Source organism: Sinocyclocheilus grahami, unplaced genomic scaffold, assembly GCF_001515645.1.
Source record: "Sinocyclocheilus grahami isolate Dianchi unplaced genomic scaffold, SAMN03320097.WGS_v1.1 scaffold323.1, whole genome shotgun sequence".
NCBI classification, from domain to species: Eukaryota; Metazoa; Chordata; class Actinopteri; order Cypriniformes; family Cyprinidae; genus Sinocyclocheilus; species Sinocyclocheilus grahami.
Window position 1 is genome coordinate 92,446 of NW_015505502.1, and position 24,637 is coordinate 117,082.

At 36.8% G+C, this 24,637-nt stretch overlaps 1 protein-coding gene across 1 annotated transcript in view; it reads left to right on the forward strand.

The window, feature by feature from the left end:
* Positions 1–24,637, forward strand: part of LOC107602261 (protein Daple) — a 69,408-nt gene that overhangs the window by 41,406 nt on the left and 3,365 nt on the right. The window contains exons 17-29 of the mRNA XM_016294722.1: positions 1,683–1,824; positions 1,962–2,147; positions 2,269–2,430; positions 6,752–7,029; positions 9,999–10,142; positions 10,643–10,829; positions 11,017–11,162; positions 11,355–11,444; positions 11,584–11,870; positions 16,257–16,463; positions 18,339–18,413; positions 18,504–18,563; positions 22,622–22,869. Coding sequence (XP_016150208.1) covers positions 1,683–1,824; positions 1,962–2,147; positions 2,269–2,430; positions 6,752–7,029; positions 9,999–10,142; positions 10,643–10,829; positions 11,017–11,162; positions 11,355–11,444; positions 11,584–11,870; positions 16,257–16,463; positions 18,339–18,413; positions 18,504–18,563; positions 22,622–22,869 — 2,212 coding nt within the window. The remainder of the gene's footprint in view (positions 1–1,682; positions 1,825–1,961; positions 2,148–2,268; positions 2,431–6,751; positions 7,030–9,998; positions 10,143–10,642; positions 10,830–11,016; positions 11,163–11,354; positions 11,445–11,583; positions 11,871–16,256; positions 16,464–18,338; positions 18,414–18,503; positions 18,564–22,621; positions 22,870–24,637) is intronic.

A 24,637-nucleotide genomic window follows, 5' to 3' on the forward strand; every position in this document is an offset into this window, starting at 1 on the left:
ACTGTTTCCTGATCCTGGTAGAGTAGACTACAATGCCGGCTGTACTGACTCACAGACTGTAAGTAAGTTTTTTTATATTTAAAGAATTTGGCAGTGTAGAGTAGCACTTGTTGTTTGTCGTTTCTCCGATCACAAATGCAGACATGGTTTTATGTTTACACGGCGCGATGCAACGCAACACATAAAAAGACAGTATAAGTCATTATAATCCGTAATTATGTCCCCACTGGATGCAACAAATGCCTCATTTATAATGGGTTGTAATGTTTTTGTCTTGTCGCTCCGGCCGGACAGGGCATCACAATATGGTAAGGGGCGTAACATTTCCATCACACGCTTGAGGTATTCGGCCAATCACAATGCACTGGATAGCTGGCCAATCAGAGCACACCTCGCTTTTCAGACCGATGAGCTTTGTAAAAAAGCGTTGCGTTTCAGAAAGGCGGGGCATAGAGGAGAAACAATAATGTACAGTATGTGGAAAATAAGGTGTTTTTTGAACCTTAAACAGCATTAACCCATTTCATTACACCAAATACACAAAATAATGTTATTTTTAGTGGCATCATATGACCCCTTTAAGCAATAATGTAAGGATTTTGAAAAGTAGTGGTTCCCCAACACTGTTCATTGCCTTATAATCGGAGTCAAAGTGCATGCTATCTTTACATTATTGTGGTCAAGCAGGAGTGTTGCAGTTTATAGTTGTGTGTTTATAATAGGTTTTTTTTATATTGAGGCCACAGTATGAAGTAATTACAGGCCTGACTCTTAACATATAGTCCAGTTGGATTAGTTTTCACTGGACTGTTCCCTATAGAGGGATTAGTAGTGAAGTATTCATCTTTCTCAATAAGGAAATAGACTCGCTCTCTCTCCCCCACCTCTAACCCCTTTATTTTGGTGAGTGTGACAAGTGACATGTATTTGTAAGTTAGATCAAAAGAAACAAACGTGACTGATTGTGAGCTGAAACATTTCTCACCAGCTAATAGTGTCATAAAACGCAAGCTGTCGCTGATCACTTAGTGTTTGAAGAAATTTACTACTAACAGACACATTCCACTGTGCTTAGTAAACCGTCCAAGACGGGGGTGTGTGTGTGTGTGTGTGTGTGTGTATTCATGTTTCCTCAAAATACTTTTAATACTCACTAGTTTGTCTGCTGATATTATCCAAGAAAGAAAATGCACTTTTTATTATTTCAAATAAATGTAATTTCACCCACATCTCAAATCACCATGTTGTTGAGGTTGAAATTACATTTAAAATGATATTTTTTTTAATGACCAACTTCTTTGTCTTACTAAAGCTAGTTTTATTGCTAGCATTTTCATTTTTCCTAAAGCCATACAATTCGATATTTTTTCTTGACGATAGAAACCTTGATAGAAAAATATTTGTTAGAGGAAAAATTATGGGACAGTCATGATATGTGTAAAAATTAATGTTACCCATTTTCACACAATATCTATAATGGTATATGTTTATTATTTCTTTGTTTAGAGTTTTTGTTATAAATCTGAAACAAAGGTTGTGCTGCAAAAAACACTGTTGCTAAGGCTGATGTAATAATGACTTCTTGTCAAAGATCTCACCCTTTTTATTTGATTGATCAGATTCTGATGCTCACGCAGATTGAACATTCTAATATACAGAGATTCCACTTTCTCATCCTTCAGTAAATATAAGATCCTGGAGACAAAGATTGAGTCAGCACTGAAGAAGACTCTGGATCTGAGAGAGGAGAAGATCCAGAGCCTGGAGTCCCGCCTGGAGGAGAGCAGCAGCTTAAACCAGCAACTTCGCACTGAACTCTCTACTGTATGTTCACGCTTTCTCAAACTACAAACATGCAAGTACATGTCAAAACAAAGAAAGTTGGGGAGAAAAGCAATAGAGATCTCTGATTTGTTGCATCTTAAATCAGGCCCGGTTTTCTTCTGATCTGTCCTCACCAGGTGAAAAAGAACCTGGAGGCCCTCAAGCAAAGGCAAGAGGAAGAGGCGGCTCACTCTGAGATTTCCCAGCAGTCTTTGGGGCAGGATAGATTGGGCTCAAATAAAGAGAAGTGGGAGACGGAACATAGGGAGACCACAGCCGAACTGCTCAAGCTGAAGGACCGACTAATCGATGTTGAGAAGAATGTAAGATGGCATATTTACTTTTTATTTTTTATTTTTTTTTACAAATTAAACTTCTTTAAAAAACTTTTAATACCCGCTAGTTTATTTGTCTACTAACATTATCCAACTGTGACCTTCCCAGAATGCTGCCCTGCAGACAGAGAAAAATCTTCTGAAGGAGCAACTGAAGCAGTTAGATTCCCAGAATGCACAGCTCTACGCACAAACACTAGCTCTGCAGAAACAGGCAGCGTCTTTACAAGAGCACAACACCTCTCTTCATAAAGAAACCGCTAAACTACAGGTACAGTATACAAAAACATTGCAGGTTTAAAACTGTAATCATCAGTGGCAGGCTTCTGTTCCTAAATTATAAATGTAGTAGGCCTTACGTGTTTCACTGCAGGACTGAAACAAATATTTATGACTTAGAAAAAAAACATGCAAATTATTAAAAAAAACATTGGGCTTGTAATAGGAGTAATCACGATTAATCTCATGCTTTCAAAATTAAACTGTAACCATGTCAAATTCTGTAAATATTACTTTTTATATTATTACCCCCCCCCCCCCCCCCCAAATAGAATTTTCCTTAGCCTAATAGCCTTCTTGTAATTTGAAAATTAACAAAATAGGTGTTGAACATAGTCAAAGACGAGTCATTAATTATAAATACAGCTAATCGGTACTTTCTGATCTCCAAAAATATTTGACATACTCAAGACACATAGAAATGATTGACATTGCCACTGCTTAGCAGGGCCAGCAAATACCGTAAGAAAGAACAGGTGAGGAAGCTGCCTTCTGTTTTTTGGGTTGTGTAAGGGTCATTAGTGACACGAGAAAGGAATTTTGTGACATTAAGGACTAAATAAATGGCAGGTGTGATGCAGGACTGACGTTTCCAGAATGAGAACAGCGTGTTCAACTGTTCACCTCTGACCCATACAGCAAGAAAGGCAGTTGCTTCTCAAGACTAAAGGGATCGTTTGTCCAAAAATAAATTTGTGTCATTATTATTTACTCACTGTCATGTCATTCCAAACCCCTGTTAAATTCTTTACTACAAGGAATACAGAATATTCAATTCAATTTTATTTTATTTTATTGGAGAATAGAGGAAGAGTTAAATAACCCTTTTATTTTATTTGAGAATAGAGGAAGAGTCAATAACCCTTTTATTTTATTTTATTGGAGAATAGAGGACGAGTTAATAACCCTTTTATTTTATTTTATTGGAGAATAGAGGACGAGTTAATAACCCTTTTATTTTATTTTATTGGAGAATAGAGGACGAGTTAATAACCCTTTTATTTTATTTTATTGGAGAATAGAGGACGAGTTAATAACCCTTTTATTTTATTTTATTGGAGAATAGAGGACGAGTTAATAACCCTTTTATTTTATTTTATTGGAGAATAGAGGACGAGTTAATAACCCTTTTATTTTATTTTATTGGAGAATAGAGGACGAGTTAATAACCCTTTTATTTTATTTTATTGGAGAATAGAGGACGAGTTAATAACCCTTTTATTTTATTTTATTGGAGAATAGAGGACGAGTTAATAACCCTTTTATTTTATTTTATTGGAGAATAGAGGACGAGTTAATAACCCTTTTATTTTATTTTATTGGAGAATAGAGGACGAGTTAATAACCCTTTTATTTTATTTTATTGGAGAATAGAGGACGAGTTAATAACCCTTTTATTTTATTTTATTGGAGAATAGAGGACGAGTTAATAACCCTTTTATTTTATTTTATTGGAGAATAGAGGACGAGTTAATAACCCTTTTATTTTATTTTATTGGAGAATAGAGGACGAGTTAATAACCCTTTTATTTTATTTTATTGGAGAATAGAGGACGAGTTAATAACCCTTTTATTTTATTTTATTGGAGAATAGAGGACGAGTTAATAACCCTTTTATTTTATTTTATTGGAGAATAGAGGACGAGTTAATAACCCTTTTATTTTATTTTATTGGAGAATAGAGGACGAGTTAATAACCCTTTTATTTTATTTTATTGGAGAATAGAGGACGAGTTAATAACCCTTTTATTTTATTTTATTGGAGAATAGAGGACGAGTTAATAACCCTTTTATTTTATTTTATTGGAGAATAGAGGACGAGTTAATAACCCTTTTATTTTATTTTATTGGAGAATAGAGGACGAGTTAATAACCCTTTTATTTTATTTTATTGGAGAATAGAGGACGAGTTAATAACCCTTTTATTTTATTTTATTGGAGAATAGAGGACGAGTTAATAACCCTTTTATTTTATTTTATTGGAGAATAGAGGACGAGTTAATAACCCTTTTATTTTATTTTATTGGAGAATAGAGGACGAGTTAATAACCCTTTTATTTTATTTTATTGGAGAATAGAGGACGAGTTAATAACCCTTTTATTTTATTTTATTGGAGAATAGAGGACGAGTTAATAACCCTTTTATTTTATTTTATTGGAGAATAGAGGACGAGTTAATAACCCTTTTATTTTATTTTATTGGAGAATAGAGGACGAGTTAATAACCCTTTTATTTTATTTTATTGGAGAATAGAGGACGAGTTAATAACCCTTTTATTTTATTTTATTGGAGAATAGAGGACGAGTTAATAACCCTTTTATTTTATTTTATTGGAGAATAGAGGACGAGTTAATAACCCTTTTATTTTATTTTATTGGAGAATAGAGGACGAGTTAATAACCCTTTTATTTTATTTTATTGGAGAATAGAGGACGAGTTAATAACCCTTTTATTTTATTTTATTGGAGAATAGAGGACGAGTTAATAACCCTTTTATTTTATTTTATTGGAGAATAGAGGACGAGTTAATAACCCTTTTATTTTATTTTATTGGAGAATAGAGGACGAGTTAATAACCCTTTTATTTTATTTTATTGGAGAATAGAGGACGAGTTAATAACCCTTTTATTTTATTTTATTGGAGAATAGAGGACGAGTTAATAACCCTTTTATTTTATTTTATTGGAGAATAGAGGACGAGTTAATAACCCTTTTATTTTATTTTATTGGAGAATAGAGGACGAGTTAATAACCCTTTTATTTTATTTTATTGGAGAATAGAGGACGAGTTAATAACCCTTTTATTTTATTTTATTGGAGAATAGAGGACGAGTTAATAACCCTTTTATTTTATTTTATTGGAGAATAGAGGACGAGTTAATAACCCTTTTATTTTATTTTATTGGAGAATAGAGGACGAGTTAATAACCCTTTTATTTTATTTTATTGGAGAATAGAGGACGAGTTAATAACCCTTTTATTTTATTTTATTGGAGAATAGAGGACGAGTTAATAACCCTTTTATTTTATTTTATTGGAGAATAGAGGACGAGTTAATAACCCTTTTATTTTATTTTATTGGAGAATAGAGGACGAGTTAATAACCCTTTTATTTTATTTTATTGGAGAATAGAGGACGAGTTAATAACCCTTTTATTTTATTTTATTGGAGAATAGAGGACGAGTTAATAACCCTTTTATTTTATTTTATTGGAGAATAGAGGACGAGTTAATAACCCTTTTATTTTATTTTATTGGAGAATAGAGGACGAGTTAATAACCCTTTTATTTTATTTTATTGGAGAATAGAGGACGAGTTAATAACCCTTTTATTTTATTTTATTGGAGAATAGAGGACGAGTTAATAACCCTTTTATTTTATTTTATTGGAGAATAGAGGACGAGTTAATAACCCTTTTATTTTATTTTATTGGAGAATAGAGGACGAGTTAATAACCCTTTTATTTTATTTTATTGGAGAATAGAGGACGAGTTAATAACCCTTTTATTTTATTTTATTGGAGAATAGAGGACGAGTTAATAACCCTTTTATTTTATTTTATTGGAGAATAGAGGACGAGTTAATAACCCTTTTATTTTATTTTATTGGAGAATAGAGGACGAGTTAATAACCCTTTTATTTTATTTTATTGGAGAATAGAGGACGAGTTAATAACCCTTTTATTTTATTTTATTGGAGAATAGAGGACGAGTTAATAACCCTTTTATTTTATTTTATTGGAGAATAGAGGACGAGTTAATAACCCTTTTATTTTATTTTATTGGAGAATAGAGGACGAGTTAATAACCCTTTTATTTTATTTTATTGGAGAATAGAGGACGAGTTAATAACCCTTTTATTTTATTTTATTGGAGAATAGAGGACGAGTTAATAACCCTTTTATTTTATTTTATTGGAGAATAGAGGACGAGTTAATAACCCTTTTATTTTATTTTATTTTATTGGAGAATAGAGGACGAGTTAATAACCCTTTTATTTTATTTTATTGGAGAATAGAGGAAGAGTTAATAACCCTTTTATTTTATTTTATTTTATTGGAGAATAGAGGAAGAGTTAATAACCCTTTTATTTTATTTTATTTTATTGGTGAATAGAGGAAGAGTTAAATAACCCTTTTATATTATTTTATTTAATTTTTATTTATTTTATTTTATTTTATTGGAGAATAGAGGAAGAGTTAACCTTTTTACCATAAATTATTTTTTAAAATGTATATTTAATGTGAGATTATGAAAGCTTAAAATATACAAAAGAGTAAATGTCCAATTTTGACTTTTATTTTGTGTTCAGGTGGAAAATTCGACACTAAGCTCCCAGAGCTCATCTCTTATGGCTCAGTACGGAGCTTTACAGACCCAGCTGCAAACTCTGGAGTCCGAGGCTGAGACCCTTCAGAAACAGCGCGAGGAGGCGTGTGCGGCCCGTGACCGATTCACGCAGGACCACGAGCGCCTGCTTGCTGTGCACGAAAGGCAGGCAACTGAGTACGAGCAGCTCATGGCCCGACACGCAGAACTGAAGAGCAACCAGAGAGCACTGGAGCAAGAACACCGCGCACTGGAGAGCAAGTCAGTTCCTCTCCAGCTCAATCAGTCCTCTAAATATGCCATCCAGCTTTTCTTCAAACAATGATGGCATTAGCCTATATGAAATAAAAAAACTAGCCTACTGCATGTAATATATTGAATATCACCTACTACTTTTAAGAAGTATGTCGTCATCAATTGGAATTGAATAACATATCCACTAATGAAGGACATATCCAATAGGAGTCCTTCACATTTAGCCTCATTTTCTGTAGTAGTTGACAGAGTAGGTGACCTTTGTTGAGTTATTGATCCCTTCCATAGGTGGCAGCTTATATATATTTCTGTCTGCCTGAGGAGGTAGTGTAACAATAGAGTAATGAACTATGTCTGGTATAAGTGGAGTCGCCACGGTGACCCTCATACCATTAGGACCGCTGACAGTGACAGAGACATTGAGAGACAGAGGGATAGTTCTCCCAAAAATAAAGTTTGTCATTGTTTACTCACCCTCGAGTCATTGGCTTTCTGTCTTCTTCAGAACATAAAAGTTTTGAAGAAACGTATAATATTATGCATAATACATAATATCTTGAAGAATTTTGGTAACCATCAGTTTTGGTTCCCATTGATTGCAATTGTATGGACAAAAATTCCAATGGAAGTCAGTGGGAACTGAAACTGCTTGGTTGCCAACATTCTTCCACAGAAGAAAGTCACACAGTTTTGGAACAACATATGGGTGAGTAAATTACAGAATTTTTATTTTTGGGTGAACTATCCCTTTACTAGCAAGGAACAGTCAGTGTAAAAATATTCTTTGTTGTAAGTAGATGCTTCCGGACTAGCATTTTATTTTAACTATATGTAAATGTTTTTGGTAACATTTATAGGCATTAAAAGGATAGTTCACCCAAAAATGAAAATTTTATGTTTATCTGCTTACCTCCAGGGCATCCAAGATGTAGGTGACTTTGTTTCTTCAGTAGAACACAAACAAAGATTTTTAACTCAAATCGTTGCAGTCTTGTCAGTCATATAATGGAAGTGGATGGGAATCACGGGTTTGAGAGTCAAAAAAACATACACAAACAAAACCAAATTAAACCCTGCGGCTCGTGACGATACATTGATGTGTAAAGACACAAAACGTTCGGTCTGTGCAAGAAACTGAACAGTATTTATATCGTTTTTTACCTCTGATTTTCACCGCAATGTCCGAAATGTCCTGAGCGCGTCATCGACAGCCGGCGCATGACGTGTCTTCTTCTTGCTTTACGGCGGATCGCAGACTTATAAGTGCATTACCGCCACCTATTTCTCAAGTGGACCATTGACACTCCTAATTGAGATTGTAGATAGAGTGTCAATGGTCCATTTGAGAGATAGGTGGCGGTAATGCACTTGTAAGTCTGCGATGTTTTTTTGACTATCAAAGCCATGATTCCCATTCACTTCCATTATATGACTGACAGACTGCAACGGTTTGAGTTAAAAATCTTTGTTTGTGTTCTACTGAAGAAACAAAGTCACCTACATCTTGGATGCCCTGGGGGGTAAGCAGGTAAACATCAAATTTTCATTTTTGGGTGAACTATCCCTTTAAGGCCTGACTTGTCCTGCAATATAGTTTTTGAATGTTTGGATTTCAGTGGTGTTGCTAAAGAAACAACCCCACTGATGGATTTTAGAGGTGGGTCACAATGGAAAATGTCCCTTATGTTTAGCCGCACACATTAGATACTAATGAGCACAAACATAACCTGCTCTAATACACACTAATCCTCTCACACATGCCTGTCATACTCGTTTTCCCATGGTGCAATGTGGAAAGTTGTGTCTTTTGTTAGAGACAGGAAAAACCTAGTTCTGTTTGCCTTAATGTAGTTTTGTAGTCTCTTTTACTCATGAATAATGCAGTAGTGTGTCTCTGGGGGCCTCAGCTGAGGGGTTCAGCAGATGGCTGTCAGGGCCCCAATCAGCTGTAATGTCCACCGGCCTCAGCGTCCATCTCCAGCACTCCACATGTCACACACTCAATTTACTAATTACTATTATTTATTTAAATTAATCAATTTACAGCCCAGCCTTTTTTGGAGGAGTGCTGGCATATGAAACAGGTTCCCAAACATTTTTGTCAGCTGAAACCCCTGTGACTTGAATTATTTACTTGATATACCCCCTATGATTTTAAGTCATGTTAACCTTTCAATAAATAATGTAATATCTCCACAAATAATTAAAACAGCCATGAAGAAATAGATTCTGGAGAAGGGGTGAGAAATAAATAGAAAAAGTCCAAGTCACCTTTTCTGGTTCAAAATAAATAAATAAATAAAATAAAAATGAAATAATTGTGGCTTGACCACACATGCACATTAAAATTGTCAAAGAAAGTATAATAATAATAATAATAATGCATTTTGGAAACCGTCTTCTTTAGTGTGTCAGTCAGTGTCAAAACAGTTAGAATAAATGTATTTAATTTTTTTATTTTTATATTGTCAAAGTGTTAGGTTTAATATGTTTACATGCATTTAAAATGTATTTACTTTTAAAATGTATTTAATTTATTTCCAGTCATTTTTAAATAATTTCTAATAACAAAATATATTATTATAGATTTTGTTAGTTTTTGTTTTTAAATACCCCTAGGGGTTTGTGAATGTGAGCCCCCAGTGCACATTTGTCGAGATAGATGCCATCTTTAATTTGATGGAAATGAAAATGAGACTGTGATGGATAGACGTACAATAGGTCACACTGTTTTGAGGTTCTAGGCCATATCTAGTTGTGCAAAAAAAAAAAGTAATTTTAACAAGACTTTATTTGGAAATACATTTTCAGTGTTTCGTTGGCTGTACTGCTGGTCAGACTCATTTACATTGACAATGACATAAAATTTAAAAAAGCATCTTCCTTGTGCTTCCTTATCCTCCTGGATCATGACTTGAATGTGTTTTAGAGAAATGTTTAGTTAGAATCACTGTATGTACATTTGTGTTGAACAGATACACGGTTCTCCTGAAGCAGAAGGACACTATGGAGGCACTGGAGGCATCTCTACACAGGGACAGGGAGAGTCTGGGAGAAGAAATTCACAAGAACACTCTTATCCTGGGGGAGAACCGCTGTTTGAGAGAAGAAGTAGACAGGTTAGAGACTTTTTTGCTCAAAAAACACACTCATTAGTCAGTTTTCAGTTGATAACATGCAAGAGGCTGAGGTGAAGTATTCATGTTAAGTATGTACTGACCTCTGCTGGCTAGAATAGACTACAACATTCAACACTAGAACAGTAGTAACAACTTTTATGGATGCACAATATTTCAGTTACCACATCAGTGCATAGTGATTCTATTTTTATTATTGACATTTTTCATTGGTAATATAAATAGTTTTCTTTTTATTTATTAATGCTAAATGATTAAATGTAACATGCACATAAACAATTATTTTTTAACTATAGGGTACAATGGGGCTAAAGAAGGGATAAAATCTTTTTTTTTTTCTGCAATCATATACTATTGCCTTTAACCCGGTTGTACCTGACGTATTTTAGACATTTTATTTAAGTAAAATAAGCAACACGCATAATTGAGGGTAAATGTTCAATAAAATGATACCGTCTAAGCCTCTGTTTATGTGCCTGCAGACTGACGCAGACACACATACAGCTGAGACAGGAGTATGACAGCCTGCAACTGCAGACCAAAGAACTGAAGACCTCTCTGAATGAGTCCCAGCTGGAACTGAACCGCTGGCAGGCGCGGTACGACCAACTGAAAGAGCAGCATCAGGGTCTAGACATCTCAATGACCAAACTGGACAACCACTGTGAGGTGAGAGAGACCTTGTAAAAGGAAATAACTGATACTGGATACACAATCTGCTTCTGCGGAGAACCCAAGACTATTATGGCTGTGATGTATTATACCATCACAGGCGAGACTAGATATTGATTCCTGGACCTGATACTGATTATTTTTAGCATCAAGCGCTAAGATATCAATCTTTCTCTCAATTTAGCTGCTAACCCGTTTGAAAGGAAACTTGGAAGAGGAAAACCATCATCTTCTCAGTCAGATCCAGATGCTCAGCCAACAAAATCAGACCCTACTGGAGAAAACCATGGAGAGCAAAGAACTTTACCACGAAGAACAGAAACAGTACATGTGAGCAGTGTGTCACAGAGACATCATATCATATTTTTAATCAGTGATTGCCAACCTGGATACTAGGAAAGAATATAACCTTGTGTTGCTGAAGCTATAAAACAGAAATTGCAAATTAAAATGTTAGTTGATTAAAATAGCTCATTGGGATGAATTTGTCATGCTTTTGTTGTTCATTGTTTTCTCTTACAGTGATAAGCTGAATTCTTTACGACGACAGAAGGAGAAATTGGAGGAGAAGATCATGGACCAGTATAAGTTCTATGACCCAACTCCTAAAAAGTGAGTCCATCTATGGAATCCGTACCGATCAAGACAGAATAGACTGTACTTTTAGGCCTATTTGTTAAGTTTAACTTCTTTTTCGTATGAACTTTGAATACAAAAGGATGTTTTGACATTTATTTTTTCTCTAACACAGGAGCCGGCATTGGGCTGGAGCCAAAGCAATAGTGAAATTCATCAAACCTAAGAAAGAAAGCCAACGAGAACGGACTGACGCTCCAGGCGAGAGAATCCGAAGCGCTCCAGACATCCCTCTGCCGGAGATCCCCACATGTATAGACTGTCCCGAGAGCGCACCACTCCTTCCCCCTCCACCACTGCCACCCAGACAGTCCCGTCTCAGTATGGACTCCATGAACAATCACTCCGGAGAGGAGAATCATATACAGTCCCCAACCCTTTCACCTGCCCTCAACGGCCGAGGTGAGAAATCCTGTCACAGAGCTAAAGTATTATTTAAAGGATAGTTTACCTAAAAATGAAAATTCTGTCATTTACTCTCCCTGAATGTCTTTCTTCTGTGGAACACAAGAGAAGATATTTTAAGAAATTTCTTAAAAGTCTTTTTCCCCCCCTCTTATACAATGGAAGACAATGGTATCAAAACTGTTTGGTCACCAGCATTCTTCAAAATATCTTCTTCCATTTTCCACAGCAGAAAGAAGTTCAGACAGGTTTGGAACGACATGAGGATAAGTAAATGATGACAGCTTTGTGTGTGAACTATCCCTTTAGGTCTGAACTGCATTATTTTTGACTGGGAAATTATATACTGAGGAAATTGTACCATAATAGTTAAGTGACGTCATCAATAGGGAAAGCGATAGTAAGTGAAGTCGAATTGCTGTAATATTAATAGTGAATTGCACTAGAGTCCATATGAATCATACTCAAGATGCCCATTTTAAAGTGACTTTGGGGTCTTGGTCCCGAGTTCAGAAAACAGCTTTCACACCAACTGAATGTCTTCAGGTCTGCACTAAAAGCTGAAATCAGCACAAAAAGAATTCAAACACATTTCAGTTGCAGTAAACTAGCTTTAGTGTGCATCAGCTATCTGTCTTTTCCACTAGGGGGTGCCATGTGACTCTTTTTTTTTTCAGGGTTACTGTAATTACTACCTTCTTCCTCCTGACATCCACTCAATGAACTAATCCCGCTGTAAATTTCCAATTTCAGTCTATCATTTCTCAGCTTTCCAAGTAATAATACTTTCCCTAGTTTCATGCTACATTGCATGGCCAAAATAATCTTCAAAGGGAACCTCGGGGCTTCATTCGTCATGAATCATAAATGTAGCCATTTCTTAATCTCTGAACCATAATTTCTTCTCTTCCACTGACCCAACTCTCTCCCTGTCTGTGTATCTGTCTGTACATTAACCCTCACACACTCCAGCCCCTCCAGCAGTGAAGCGTTTCTGCTTTCTCAGGAGCAAGAGCCAGGAGAAAATGCGCATTCAGGGGACGCCGCCGCCCTCTCGACGATCCATTACCAGACGCCTACGCTTCTGGTCCTCATCTGACAACATCGTTCCCTGCCCCCCCGCCGAGCCTTTTTCGCATATTGGCCATTTCTAACACTTCATCCTTTCCATCATCATCACAGCTGCTTACCTCATCATTACTCTTCCTATGTACCATTATGATTTTTTCTTTTTTTAAAAAGCATCAAGCTACTCTTATTAGGCACCAATACCTCTCTGAGCTAAACGCTAAAGAAATAAACACAATAGATTTTCCTGTCACTCTCACCACCACAGGCTCACAGTGCTAAATCAAAATGAAGAAACACACACACATACGCACAACAAACACCTTGCAAGTCATATAAATGATCTGGGGGGCCCTGGGACCGGGCTGCGGGACTCTGAATGCAATCCTGCAGTAAGTAATGTGTTTTAAACAGAGCGAAATGCAGTCAGCTTTGCGCTTGCCATGAGAAATGTGTGATGTTGCTCACACTGAATAAGGTGGGCTGAGGTGACCATAGTTGCTGCCTGCAGTCAATAGTAATCAAATTAAGTGCATGCATATAGACAGAGAGATTGAAGGAGGAAGGCAGATGGAGGTGACAACTTCATCAGATAGATTTATGCTGTGTGGCTTGTGAACTTGCATTGCTTAAGGTTTGCTCAAAAAGCCTGCAATAGTTTACTTATAACCAGCAACTAGTGTCCATGTGTGCATTGTTTTTTTTATTGTTTTTTTGCGTCTTTAACATTTTTTCTCTGTATATCCACTGTCCGTTATGTGCATGTGATTGTCTAATTTACTTTTGGAGTGTTCATATGCAAATCAGATAGACATGGCTGAGATCCATTGATTTATTATGTGGGACAAATTACTTATAAAACCCATTCTTGGGGGTGGGGATGTTGTTTTTTTCCCCCCATAATCACCATTCTTAGGACAGCAAGAGGTATCTTAATTATCCAACTGCTTTATTAAGAATAAACTGTTTAGATCTACATGAAGATATTGCATTCATTGTGCATCATACAGAAGGAAAACCTCAACGCCTGCACATCCTGTGAAATTATTTTTGATGTGAAAAAACATGTTCACAACCACAAGTCACAACTTGAACTTCTGTGCATGGGCTGTTTTTGTATTTCCCCTTCTAATTTTTGTTATATGTTCTGAAAATGATGCAGAATTACTCGGAATAGCCTAGCAGTTGGCATATTGAGATGTGGTGCACATACACACAATGCTTGTTTGAGTCTGGCTTGTAACATTTGCCATCTTATTTTGTCATCAAAAGTGATAAAAGCTAGAGTAGAGTAGTTTAGCGATTAACACATGCTGTCTGACACATTGAGTTAGAGTATGATGCCCGTATAGACAGTGTGTGTGTTTGAGTTTGACAAAACTCAAACACAAGAAAATAGACCTGCTTAAAGCTGCAACTTAGTGGTTAGCACATGCACTCTTGACACATTGTTGCATCTGGACACGTCAGCAGGTCATTCACAAAACTCTTCACACAGTGAAGACACACCAGTTTTTGCACATGCCTAAAGTTCAAAACCTGACAGAATAGAAAACTGAAAAAGACAGCAGTTTGCAATATTTCTACAGAGCTAAAACATTGAAATATTTTGAATTATATTCGCTAGTTATGGAAGAATGAGTTGATTTGAGAGAAGTGTTTTGCTAGTTTTTGTGCTTAGTGGATATGTAATTAACTGCTGTGCCAAGCTGAAAGTTGGTGTGGAGAACTGTGTGAAGAGTTGAGTATTGAGAAATGTGTCCTTGCAACTGTAAAGCCTAAAAAATGATCTAGAATTACTCGTATCAGTAGTTTAGCACATGCATTTTGATCCATTGAGCCATGGTGCTCAAATAGACTAGACAATGTTAATTTAAGTCTGGTTTGTGAAATTTCCCATTTAACTTTGTCATTAAAAGTGGAACAAAGAACAAAACACACTTGAAAAAGTGACCAACGTATTGAGAAATGTGTTCTACCAATTGTAAAAAAATAAATAAAAAAAAGTCTACAGTTGCAAGTACATTGAGTCATGATGTTAATACAGACAATGCATGTTTGTGTCTGGCTTGCAACCTTTCCCTTCTTATTTATGTCATTTAAAGTCATTAAAAGCCCTTTGTAGAATTATGTAGAACTACTCTTGATGATTTTTCAAGCAGTTATAGAAACTACTTTCTCCTTTTAAAAATCATGCGAGGGATCGTTTCCAGCATGACTCTAATAAAGAGAACCTCGTGGAGCACCAGAGAGTTCCAGCTGGTGTTTTAGTTTGGCCACAGCAGTCAAGCTTAAAGGAATGTTTGGGGTTCAATACAAGTTGAACTCTGTCGATAGCATTTGTGGCATGATGTCAGTTCAATAATAATTAAAAAAAAAGAATATGACTTGTTCCTCAGTTTGTAAAAGCAAACAAAATTCATGTTTACAGTAATATCTGTGTCTGTGGGGCAAGACATTGCACCAGAATGTATGTTAAAATGGGCACTTGTGGCTATACTGTATCGAGAGTATAGCCACAAGACTTAAAAGGATAATTCACCCAGAAAAATGAAAATTCTGTCATCATTCACTCACCCTAATGTTGTCCCAAACCTGTATGAGTTTCTGTCTTCTGTTGAACACAAAAGAAGATATTTTGAAGAATGTTGATAACCAAAACAGATGCTGGAAGTAATTGGAAACACTTCCATAGTATGGAGAAAAAACTATTCCAAGTCAGTTGGGACCAGAGACTGTTTGGTTACCAGCATTCTTCAAAATATTTTTTGTTTTCAGTTGAAGGAAATTCATACAGGTTTGGAACAACATGAGGGTGAGTAAATGATGATGAAATGTTCATTTTTGTGGGAACTATCCCTAGAAAGATATGATAGAATTACTCGCCATCCTTGGCATTCAAGTTGTTGTACAATCTTTCAACTCTTGCATGACAAAGTCCAGTGACTTTTGGATGTTGAATATAATTGTCTGTAAAAAATCATATTTTTGTATGAAATAACAATTGATAAGAAACACTTGCCCTATAAATGTCCAATGTAGGAGTATAACTGAAACCAAGTACGAGTCACAGATGCTGCTGATAGAGCTTGACTTGTATTGAACCTGGAATGTTCCTTTAACTGTCTAACTGTCCTGCTTTTAAGTGTTTTTTGGAGTTGATTCATTTTACTAACACATGCTTGTGCTTTTGCTCCGACACCATCTCCTACGCAGCTGCCTGCAGTGTCATTGAAACCCAGCAGCAGCGCTTGCACTGCACATGCTTTGTATGCACTCGCAGATACTGACCTTTTCTCTTGATTTTTTTTTAAGTGTTGAATGACAGTGGAGGGTCCAGAGGCAGAGAGGGCTATCGCTCAGTAGGGGGCGGTAGTGAGAGCATGAACGGGTACGAAGAACTGGTCCGGTGGCGGGGCCGAGAGCCAGGAGCCACCTGTTCAACTCCACTGAGCTACAACTTCAACAGTGCACCAGGCTACAAGTCGTCCTCCAGCATGCGGCCGGGACGCAGGCCAAAGGGTAACACTAAATTATGCCATTGTGTTGTATTGAAATTGCAGCAGACTATTAGTTTTCACTAATAAAGGAATATTTTCGGTTAAACACAAAGGGATAGTTCACCTGGAAATGAATATTCTGTCATAATTTTCTCACCCTCATGCTGTTCCAAACCTGTCTGACTTTGTTTTCGTCTATACCATGAATTCATTTTTCAGTTTGAGGGTTGAGTTGAAATAATTTTCCATTGGTAATCAATAGCAGGCCATAGATAGACCTTAAAGGGTTATTTTCACAAAAATGAAAATTAGGCTGCGATTTACTCACCCCCGAGGAATCCTAAGTGCATATGACTTTCTTCTTTCAGACGAATCCAGTCAGAGTTATATTAAAAATTGTCTTTGATATTTCAAGCTCTATCATTGCAGTCAGCGGGTGTTGCATTGTTTCAGTCCAAAAGAAGTTAAATAAAAATCGCCCATCCATAAAAAAAAGTGTCTCACACGGCTCCGGGGGGTGAATAAAGGCCTCCTGTAGCGAATCGATGCGTTTTTGTAAGAAAAATATCCATATTCAAAACGTAATAATCACTTGAATCTAGCTTGCGCTCACTGTTGTAAACGGAAGCAGTTCCGGGCGGATGGCGTATGAGGTCAGCTTTGCGCATGCACTGCTCAGAAGTGACGCACGCGGAAACACAGCAGAGAGATCAAAACAACACAACGGTCAAGAATTAGAAGTACAAAACGAGGATTTGTAAAGAAGAATTTCAGAGGATTTCGATATAAGCCAAGAGGAGACTGGTTTTCCTTTGCTAAAGTAAGGAAACTTTGCTTCCTTTGATCCTGTAAACAAACGTTGGTTTTCAAGAGACCCACCGGCACATGTGCAACACTGAACTCATACGTCATCCGCCCGGAACTGCTTCCGTGTACAACTGTGAGTGCAAGCTACGTTAAAGTGATTATCTTACAAAAACACATCAATTCGCTACAGGAGGCCTTTGTTAACCCCCCGGAGCCATTTTTATGCATGGGCGCTTTTTATTTAACTTCATTTGGACTGATGCATGCAACATCCGCTGAGTGCAATGATAAAGCTTGAAAGATCAAAGACCATTTTTAATATAACTCCGACTGGATTCGTCTGAAAGAAGAAAGTCATATACACCTAGGATGCCTCGGGGGTGAGTAAAACGCAGCCTAATTTTCATTTTTGGGTGAACTAACCCTTTAAAGTGGCATCAGCTAGCCAAGTTTTTAAACCGATTTCTAGTCGTAGGGTTAAATTATGGGTGAGTGGTCACAGTTTAATGGCCTTACATACCCAATCAACCTTTATACTTTTTCCATATTTAAGTGCAGTCGTTGAAGTTTTTATTAAGTGATTTTGTTGTGTTTTCCATGCCGCATTAGTTTATTTAGCCGTTAGCAAGCTTATCATGTATAATGTACCACCATGTACACGAGGGCTTCAGCTTTAAACACCACTGACCCTCTCAGTGACTCTCACCTCCCAGCCAAAAAGCCCGAAGCTCATTTCATCAAGACACTGTCAGCGTAATGACAAAGCGTTCAATCTAAATGAATGTTTATTTTCAAGTGCTTGAAGCTTTCTCAGATATCTACTGCACTGCGTAAACAAGCAGCCGTGTTCGTACAAACGCACACAGGAAGCCTGCCGTAGCCAGAAGGCCCATCATGTCCCATAAAGACACTGTTCTAGGAGAGCATCTTTAAAAGGGAAACTGAATTGTGTGAAATAATGATAATAATAATTAGTGGTACTAATTAATCAGATGTCTTTATGAAATGTTGAAAGAGGGATAAACTAAGAGTACTGTGTATACACTGATTTATTTAGTGCCTCATTGTTGGGCAACACTCTTATTTGCAGGATTGGTCTCAGAGGAAGACTTGCGCCATCATTCCCCAGATGCTGGATTTGGGAGTGGTGTCCATGGAAACACAGGTTAGAGAATTAACTAAATCAATACGTGTTGCCTCGACAGCCTCGCTTTATTTCTTTGTGTTCATATGTGATATGTGGTTCCCTCTATAGGCCACCGGCCCAGCTCTGCCGAATTCACCTCCAGCAGCAATTCCCCCATCAGCTCCAAAGGTGTGTGTGTGTGTGTGTGTGTGTGTGTGTGTGTGTGTGTGTGTGTGTGTGTGTGTGTGTGTTTGTGTGTGTTTGTGTGTGTTTGTGTGTGTTTGTGTGTGTTTGTGTGTGTGTGTGTGTGGTCTATTTCATATGCATGCATAACCACCTCATTAGCCAGTGATGGAAACTGCCAGCCCTGCACACACACTCTCTCTCTCTTTCTCAAGTACTGTTAATTGTTTCTCAGAGTGAAACATATGTCTTTACTAGAACATTTGCAGAGGCAACTCTGTTGTCGAGCAAGTATTATTTTATCACAATTCAGTTATTTAAATTAATCAAATAATAAATTATTTAAATAGTCAAATTATTCATTATTTAAGCCATTTAAATATTTTTTTATGATGATAATGGTTTATATATTGTGGTACAATACTGCTGTTCAAAAGTTTGTGCTCAGTAGGATTTTATTTATAAAGAAATTAATACTTTTAAACATCAAGAATGCATGAAATTGATCAAAAGTGACAGTGAGGATATGTAGGCCTGTAATGTTACAAAATATTTCTGTTCAAATAAATGCTGTTAGTAATCAAAGAATCCTGAAAAGAAAATGTATCATTGTTTCCACAAAAATATTGAACAGCGTAACTGTTTTCAACATTGATAATAATAGGAAATGTTTCTTGAGCAGCAAATCAGCATATTGGAGTGATTTCTGAAGGATCATGTGACACTGAAGACTGGAGTAACAGAGCTGAAAATTCATGTCCAGTGTATATTTCAAATTACACAATCACTATAAATGGCACATAAAAACAAATGTATATGTTTAGTAACTTTACATGTCACTCGGACTGTCTTTCACTCTAAGTGTTTTTTGTTTGTTTGTTGTTGACCAGAATAAGCTATGGGCCAGTCCTTTTGCCATTTAGTCAACAGTCTGACTATGTGAGATTACGGTTATAATGACCTTTAAGACAGTTTACTCATTTGGTGACTCATTTGGTTTTCTCTCACAATCACTGTGGTGTGGCAATATGGTTTGTGGTGCTTGCTAACAAAAGATTAAAAAAAAGATGATGTGGTTTTTTTTTTTTGATGAAAAAGAGAAAAAAAAGTCCGTTTTTTTGGTACTTGCAGATACTGATATTATACCTGTATTTTTTGTTTTAAATATTGGGTACAGAAACTAAAAGAAAAATGTTAGCTTGCTTCATTTAGCAAACAGATATTTCCTTCACATGGGCGTTGCTAGGGTCAGAAGAGATAAGGGGCTTAGCCCCTGAGAAAAAGAAACATTAAACAAAATAAAAAATATCACTATTGTAATAACACTGTTTCACTATAATATACAAAACCGAGTATTTAAGATTAAATATAATTATTATATCATTATATTTTACAGAAAACTGTAGGGTGATATGTAAATATGCAGGGAGCCTATAACCATCAACCATTAGAAATGTCTAACGTTTTATTATAAAATATTAAATTATTATGATTAAAAATATATGTGACAGTAATTTCTTAATTTTTGTCAGGAAATCTTATGCATCCACTGAGAGAAAAAAGAACTCCTGTACACTTCTCTTCACTGGACGTATGTGAACGCCAAGTGAACCAGGACTAAAATCATTTTCTTTGTTGGTCTGGACCAAAAAAACAAAGAGAACCAAATTACAAGTGTGAGCACAACCTGAAAATACTGTTACGATTTGAAGGAAATTACATTCAGTACACTCATTATGCTCACTCCTTTTTTTATTTCAAGGGTATTACTATTGCTCATATCGTAACATTAGGTTGACTTCAGCGTGTAGTAGAGGTATTGCTTTTCTAAGCCATCAGACTTTTGTTTGGTGGATAGTGAACCATACACAAAAATCAAATAGACTTGCATTAAAGAACCCTGAGCCATATCTACAGACCAGAATACCATGGATGGATGGATATGTTTTTTTTTAGTTGGGGCAGTAAGCAACCACCGGAAACACTTTACTTGAAGGGGTGTGCATAAGACTGACATGACACCTTCATAATCATGACATGACACATGTCATGAATATGAAGGAGGTTTTATGCATGTTTATGACAACTGTCATTAAGTGTCATTTGCTCAGTTATGTCATTTTTAATGCAAATATGACATTATTTGACCTAACCCTACCCCTACCCTTACCCCTAACCATAGCCCATAACAAAGACATCTCAAACAATGTCATCTTTGCATTAAAAATTACATAACTGAGCGAATGACACTTAATGACAGTTGTCATAAACATGCATAAAAAACCCTTCATATTCATGACATGTGTCATGTCATTATTATGTAGGTGTCATGTCATGATTATGAAGGTGTCTTGTCAGTCTTATGCACACCCCTTCAAGTAAAGTGTAACCCAACCACCTAACAATGCCCTAGTATCTAGTAACCACCCACAACGCCTTAAAAACCTTTTTTTTTTTAAATAGCGACATGTTTAGAAATGCTCTGAACACCTTAGCACTGCAAAACCTCTCATATCAAATCTTTCACACTGCAGTAAATTAGATTTCATTACCATGCAAAGTAGAGCCCTGCATTTCAGCCCGGGCTCAACGGGCCCCGACTTTTTTACGCCCCTAGGGCCGGGCTTCGGGACAACGCAATTGAAAATAACATGAGACCGTGCTGCCGCGACTGTCAAGAGCGGCTTGACGGTATTTAGTGTCCAGCTGCAGCAGCATGTATGCCGTCAGCACAGCTGAACAGTTCTGCATTCAAATGCACACAATAGGCTAAAGCTTGCCGCAAAGCACCAGCAAAAGTAATTACCATGAATGTGTCGGGGGAAATAGTAAAGAGATATTTGAATTATTTACTAATAAACTAGTGTTTTCGGAGTCGGTGTTGCAAGGATGAAGTTGCCGATCCTGACTCGCCATCTCCTCAGACGTGCCTTTAGAGAGAAGTGCATCTTTACAGATTATGATTATAATGAAAGAGTTTTTGATTTGTTTTATTTCTTTAAGTAGTAAGTTCAAGTTCAAGTTCAAGTCTGCTTTATTGTCAATTCTTCCACATGTACAGGACATACACACAGAGAATTGAAATTGCGTTACTCTCAGAATCTTGGGTGCATACAGATAACATAAATACAGATTAAATACAAAATACAACTATACAAATATATTTAAAGCTTTCTATAGATATATTTATCATGTCTGTGAGGCATGTATTCGCTGAGTTTCGGTTTATTTTTGTGAAGCGCTCCTGTTCAAGACGAGACGGCAGAAAGCGCATCGTGTTTGTTTTCTTTATTTTATAAAAGCACAACGTTTTGTTGATATTGTGAGTGCATACAAATAAAAGTAGACCCTTTACAGCTATGAATGATGTATTACTCTTACCTTTATGAGCAAAAATGACGGCGTATCCACTGAAAAATATGCAACTGATCGCGCTGGCGCCTCTATGTCCTGCAAAGCGTGCTTTAGCTTCCGCTCTCCGCACAAACTATTGGATATAGCGCACATTTATCTAAGTTTAACGTTTAAACATTGTTATATGCTTGAACTGTTTTATATCTATAGATTTTATTTTAGGCAAGTCGTGATGATTTGAGAAGGCTAGTAGAAGCTGTTTTGGGAGAAGGGGGGAAAAAAGACGGGCTCGGGTCGGTAATTCTGATAAGCTGTCGGGCAAGGGCCGGGCTAGGGCCTGAACGTCACGGGCCTGGGCTGGACTAGGGCCTATATTTTAGGCCCGTGCAGGGCTCTAATGCAAAGTGTCAAGTAAAAGCCTAACAGCACAGAGGCCAATTTGTCAAGTCTGATGTTCATTTGGAAGGCCATTATATCACTCTGATGTTTCTCTTCTGGGTTGTGAGAGAAAAAACACTTTTCTCATTTAGATTTGCAATAAAAACGCAGGCTAGTGCATGTAAATGCTGAAATGACTGATCATGATTATACTACTGTGTGAATAGCACTATTGACACACACAATCCTCCACCTTTTAATTTGCCCATTTTTATGACATCTCACACTCTTAAATTTTACAGTTCAGGATTTAATTTCCTGTCTTCCTCCAGGTTCTCTGGACTGCCTGCAGGGCCGATCTGCCAGTCTGTCAAGCGATGATGTCGTTGGACTGGGTCATGAAGGCTCACGTCTCAGTCAGTTGTCTCTGATTCCTCGTAGCTCCACCCTTCCCTGTGATGCCCCATCTGCTTCACGTTCTTCCCAGCGGCCCACTTCTCGACGGCCATCCTCTCCTAGCAGTGAGATGGTCACCCTGGAGGAGTTCTTGCAGGAGAGTAATGTCCTGTCCCCACCCACTGTAAGTTGTTTTAACACTAACAACGTTTTAACAATTCTTAGCAGACTTGTTTGTTTGATTGAAGAATAATAACATATAATTAGAAGAATTTTAAATGTCAATTTCAATTTCAAAAGCTTTATTGTCTATCCCCAGTGGGGTAGAAAATTGTCCTCAGACAAAAGGCTCAACACACAAACAGCACAAGTAGTCCTCACAACAACAGACTACATTACATCACAAAAACACAACTTAAAAAAAAATCATTTTAAGATCCTATTTAAAACAGCGTGGCGTTAAAAAATGCATGGTGAATAAAAAAATTAAATGCATGGTGAATCAAACATCGTAGGATGTATATTTTCTCACTTCAGATATCCTGTGTTTTTCAACATATCAAGATTCTGGGTGCATGTTTATGCAGTGAGAATAGCAAAAGGGAGCTTTATAAATGTAATTCATTACTGAGGTTGTTATCACATGTCATATTGATACACATATCTCCAAGTCCTGTTATCGTAAAGGATTTTAATGTGTTTCTGTTGTAAGACACGGAGCAAATTACAAGAAATGCATGCACAGGATTCCCGTAGTAATGAACAAGTCTGGGAGAAAAAAAAATAATTTTAAAACAATGATTTCTAGCAATAGGGAATATTTGGTGGTTCAGTGGAAAAAAAAAAGTAGAATCAAAGTTTATGAAATTTAGGATTAAATTTAATTTAGTTAAATATTTGTAAACTTTTTTTAACACATTTTTTTAATTTTTATACACTTACCCCCGGTTTCACAGACAAGGCTTAAGCCTAGTCCCTGACTAAAATGTAAGTCTGAGTTGTTTCAGCTGAAAGAAACTGACTGATGTTAAAATATATCAGTGCCTTTGTTTTGTCTCAAGTTGCACACCAGTAATGTTTTTTCTAAGACATGTTAATAAAAGTTACTTAAATGTCCTAATTGAACTATGGCCTAATCCTGGCTAAGTCTAAGCCCTGTCTGTGAAACCAGACCATTATTTACTGTCATGACTTTAATTGCAGTTATTTTATTCAAATAACAATTAATTATTCAGTTAGCCCTTAGTTTTAAAGGGGTCATATGATGCGATTTAAAATTAATTTCTCTTTGGAGTGTGACAAGCTCTTGGTGCATAAAGAAGATCTGTAAAGTTGCAAAGACTAAAGTCTCAAATCCAAAGAGATAAAAGTTAAGAATCAACCACGCCTACCTAAAATGGCTCGTTCTAACACGCCCCCACATATCTACGTCATGATGTGGGAAGATGTGCATAACGGCGCCCAAATGTTCACGCAAAGAAAGAAGGCGCAACTTTTATTCTCTGTAGTATTGTTGCTACCGCCATGTCGTGAAGGTGCTGTGTGTTTCGTTGTGAAAGCAAAACTACTTTGTTTGACCTTCCAAAGAGGACGATATCTGCTTCGTCATGCCTAGAGCTGATCCGTGCTGGTCGCTGAGGAAATACATCAACTTCGCGCTGTGGATTGCCGGATCGGCTTTCACCGTGGATGAAGCGGAGTCCAGCCCGGGGTCGTCACGTGTGGTTGCCGCAAGCCCGCCGGACGCTCCTTCGTCAAATCCGCCGGCCACCGCTCACTCAAGGCCGCCATGTGTGATGCTGTGTTTCGTTGTGAAAGCAAAACTACTTTGTTTGGCCTTCCAAAAGAGGACATGACTAGAAATCAGTGGTTAAGTTGTATTTACAACACTGTTCCAGAACAGTTAAACTCAAATATTCAGATGTGTGCAGCACATTTTATGTAGGACTGTT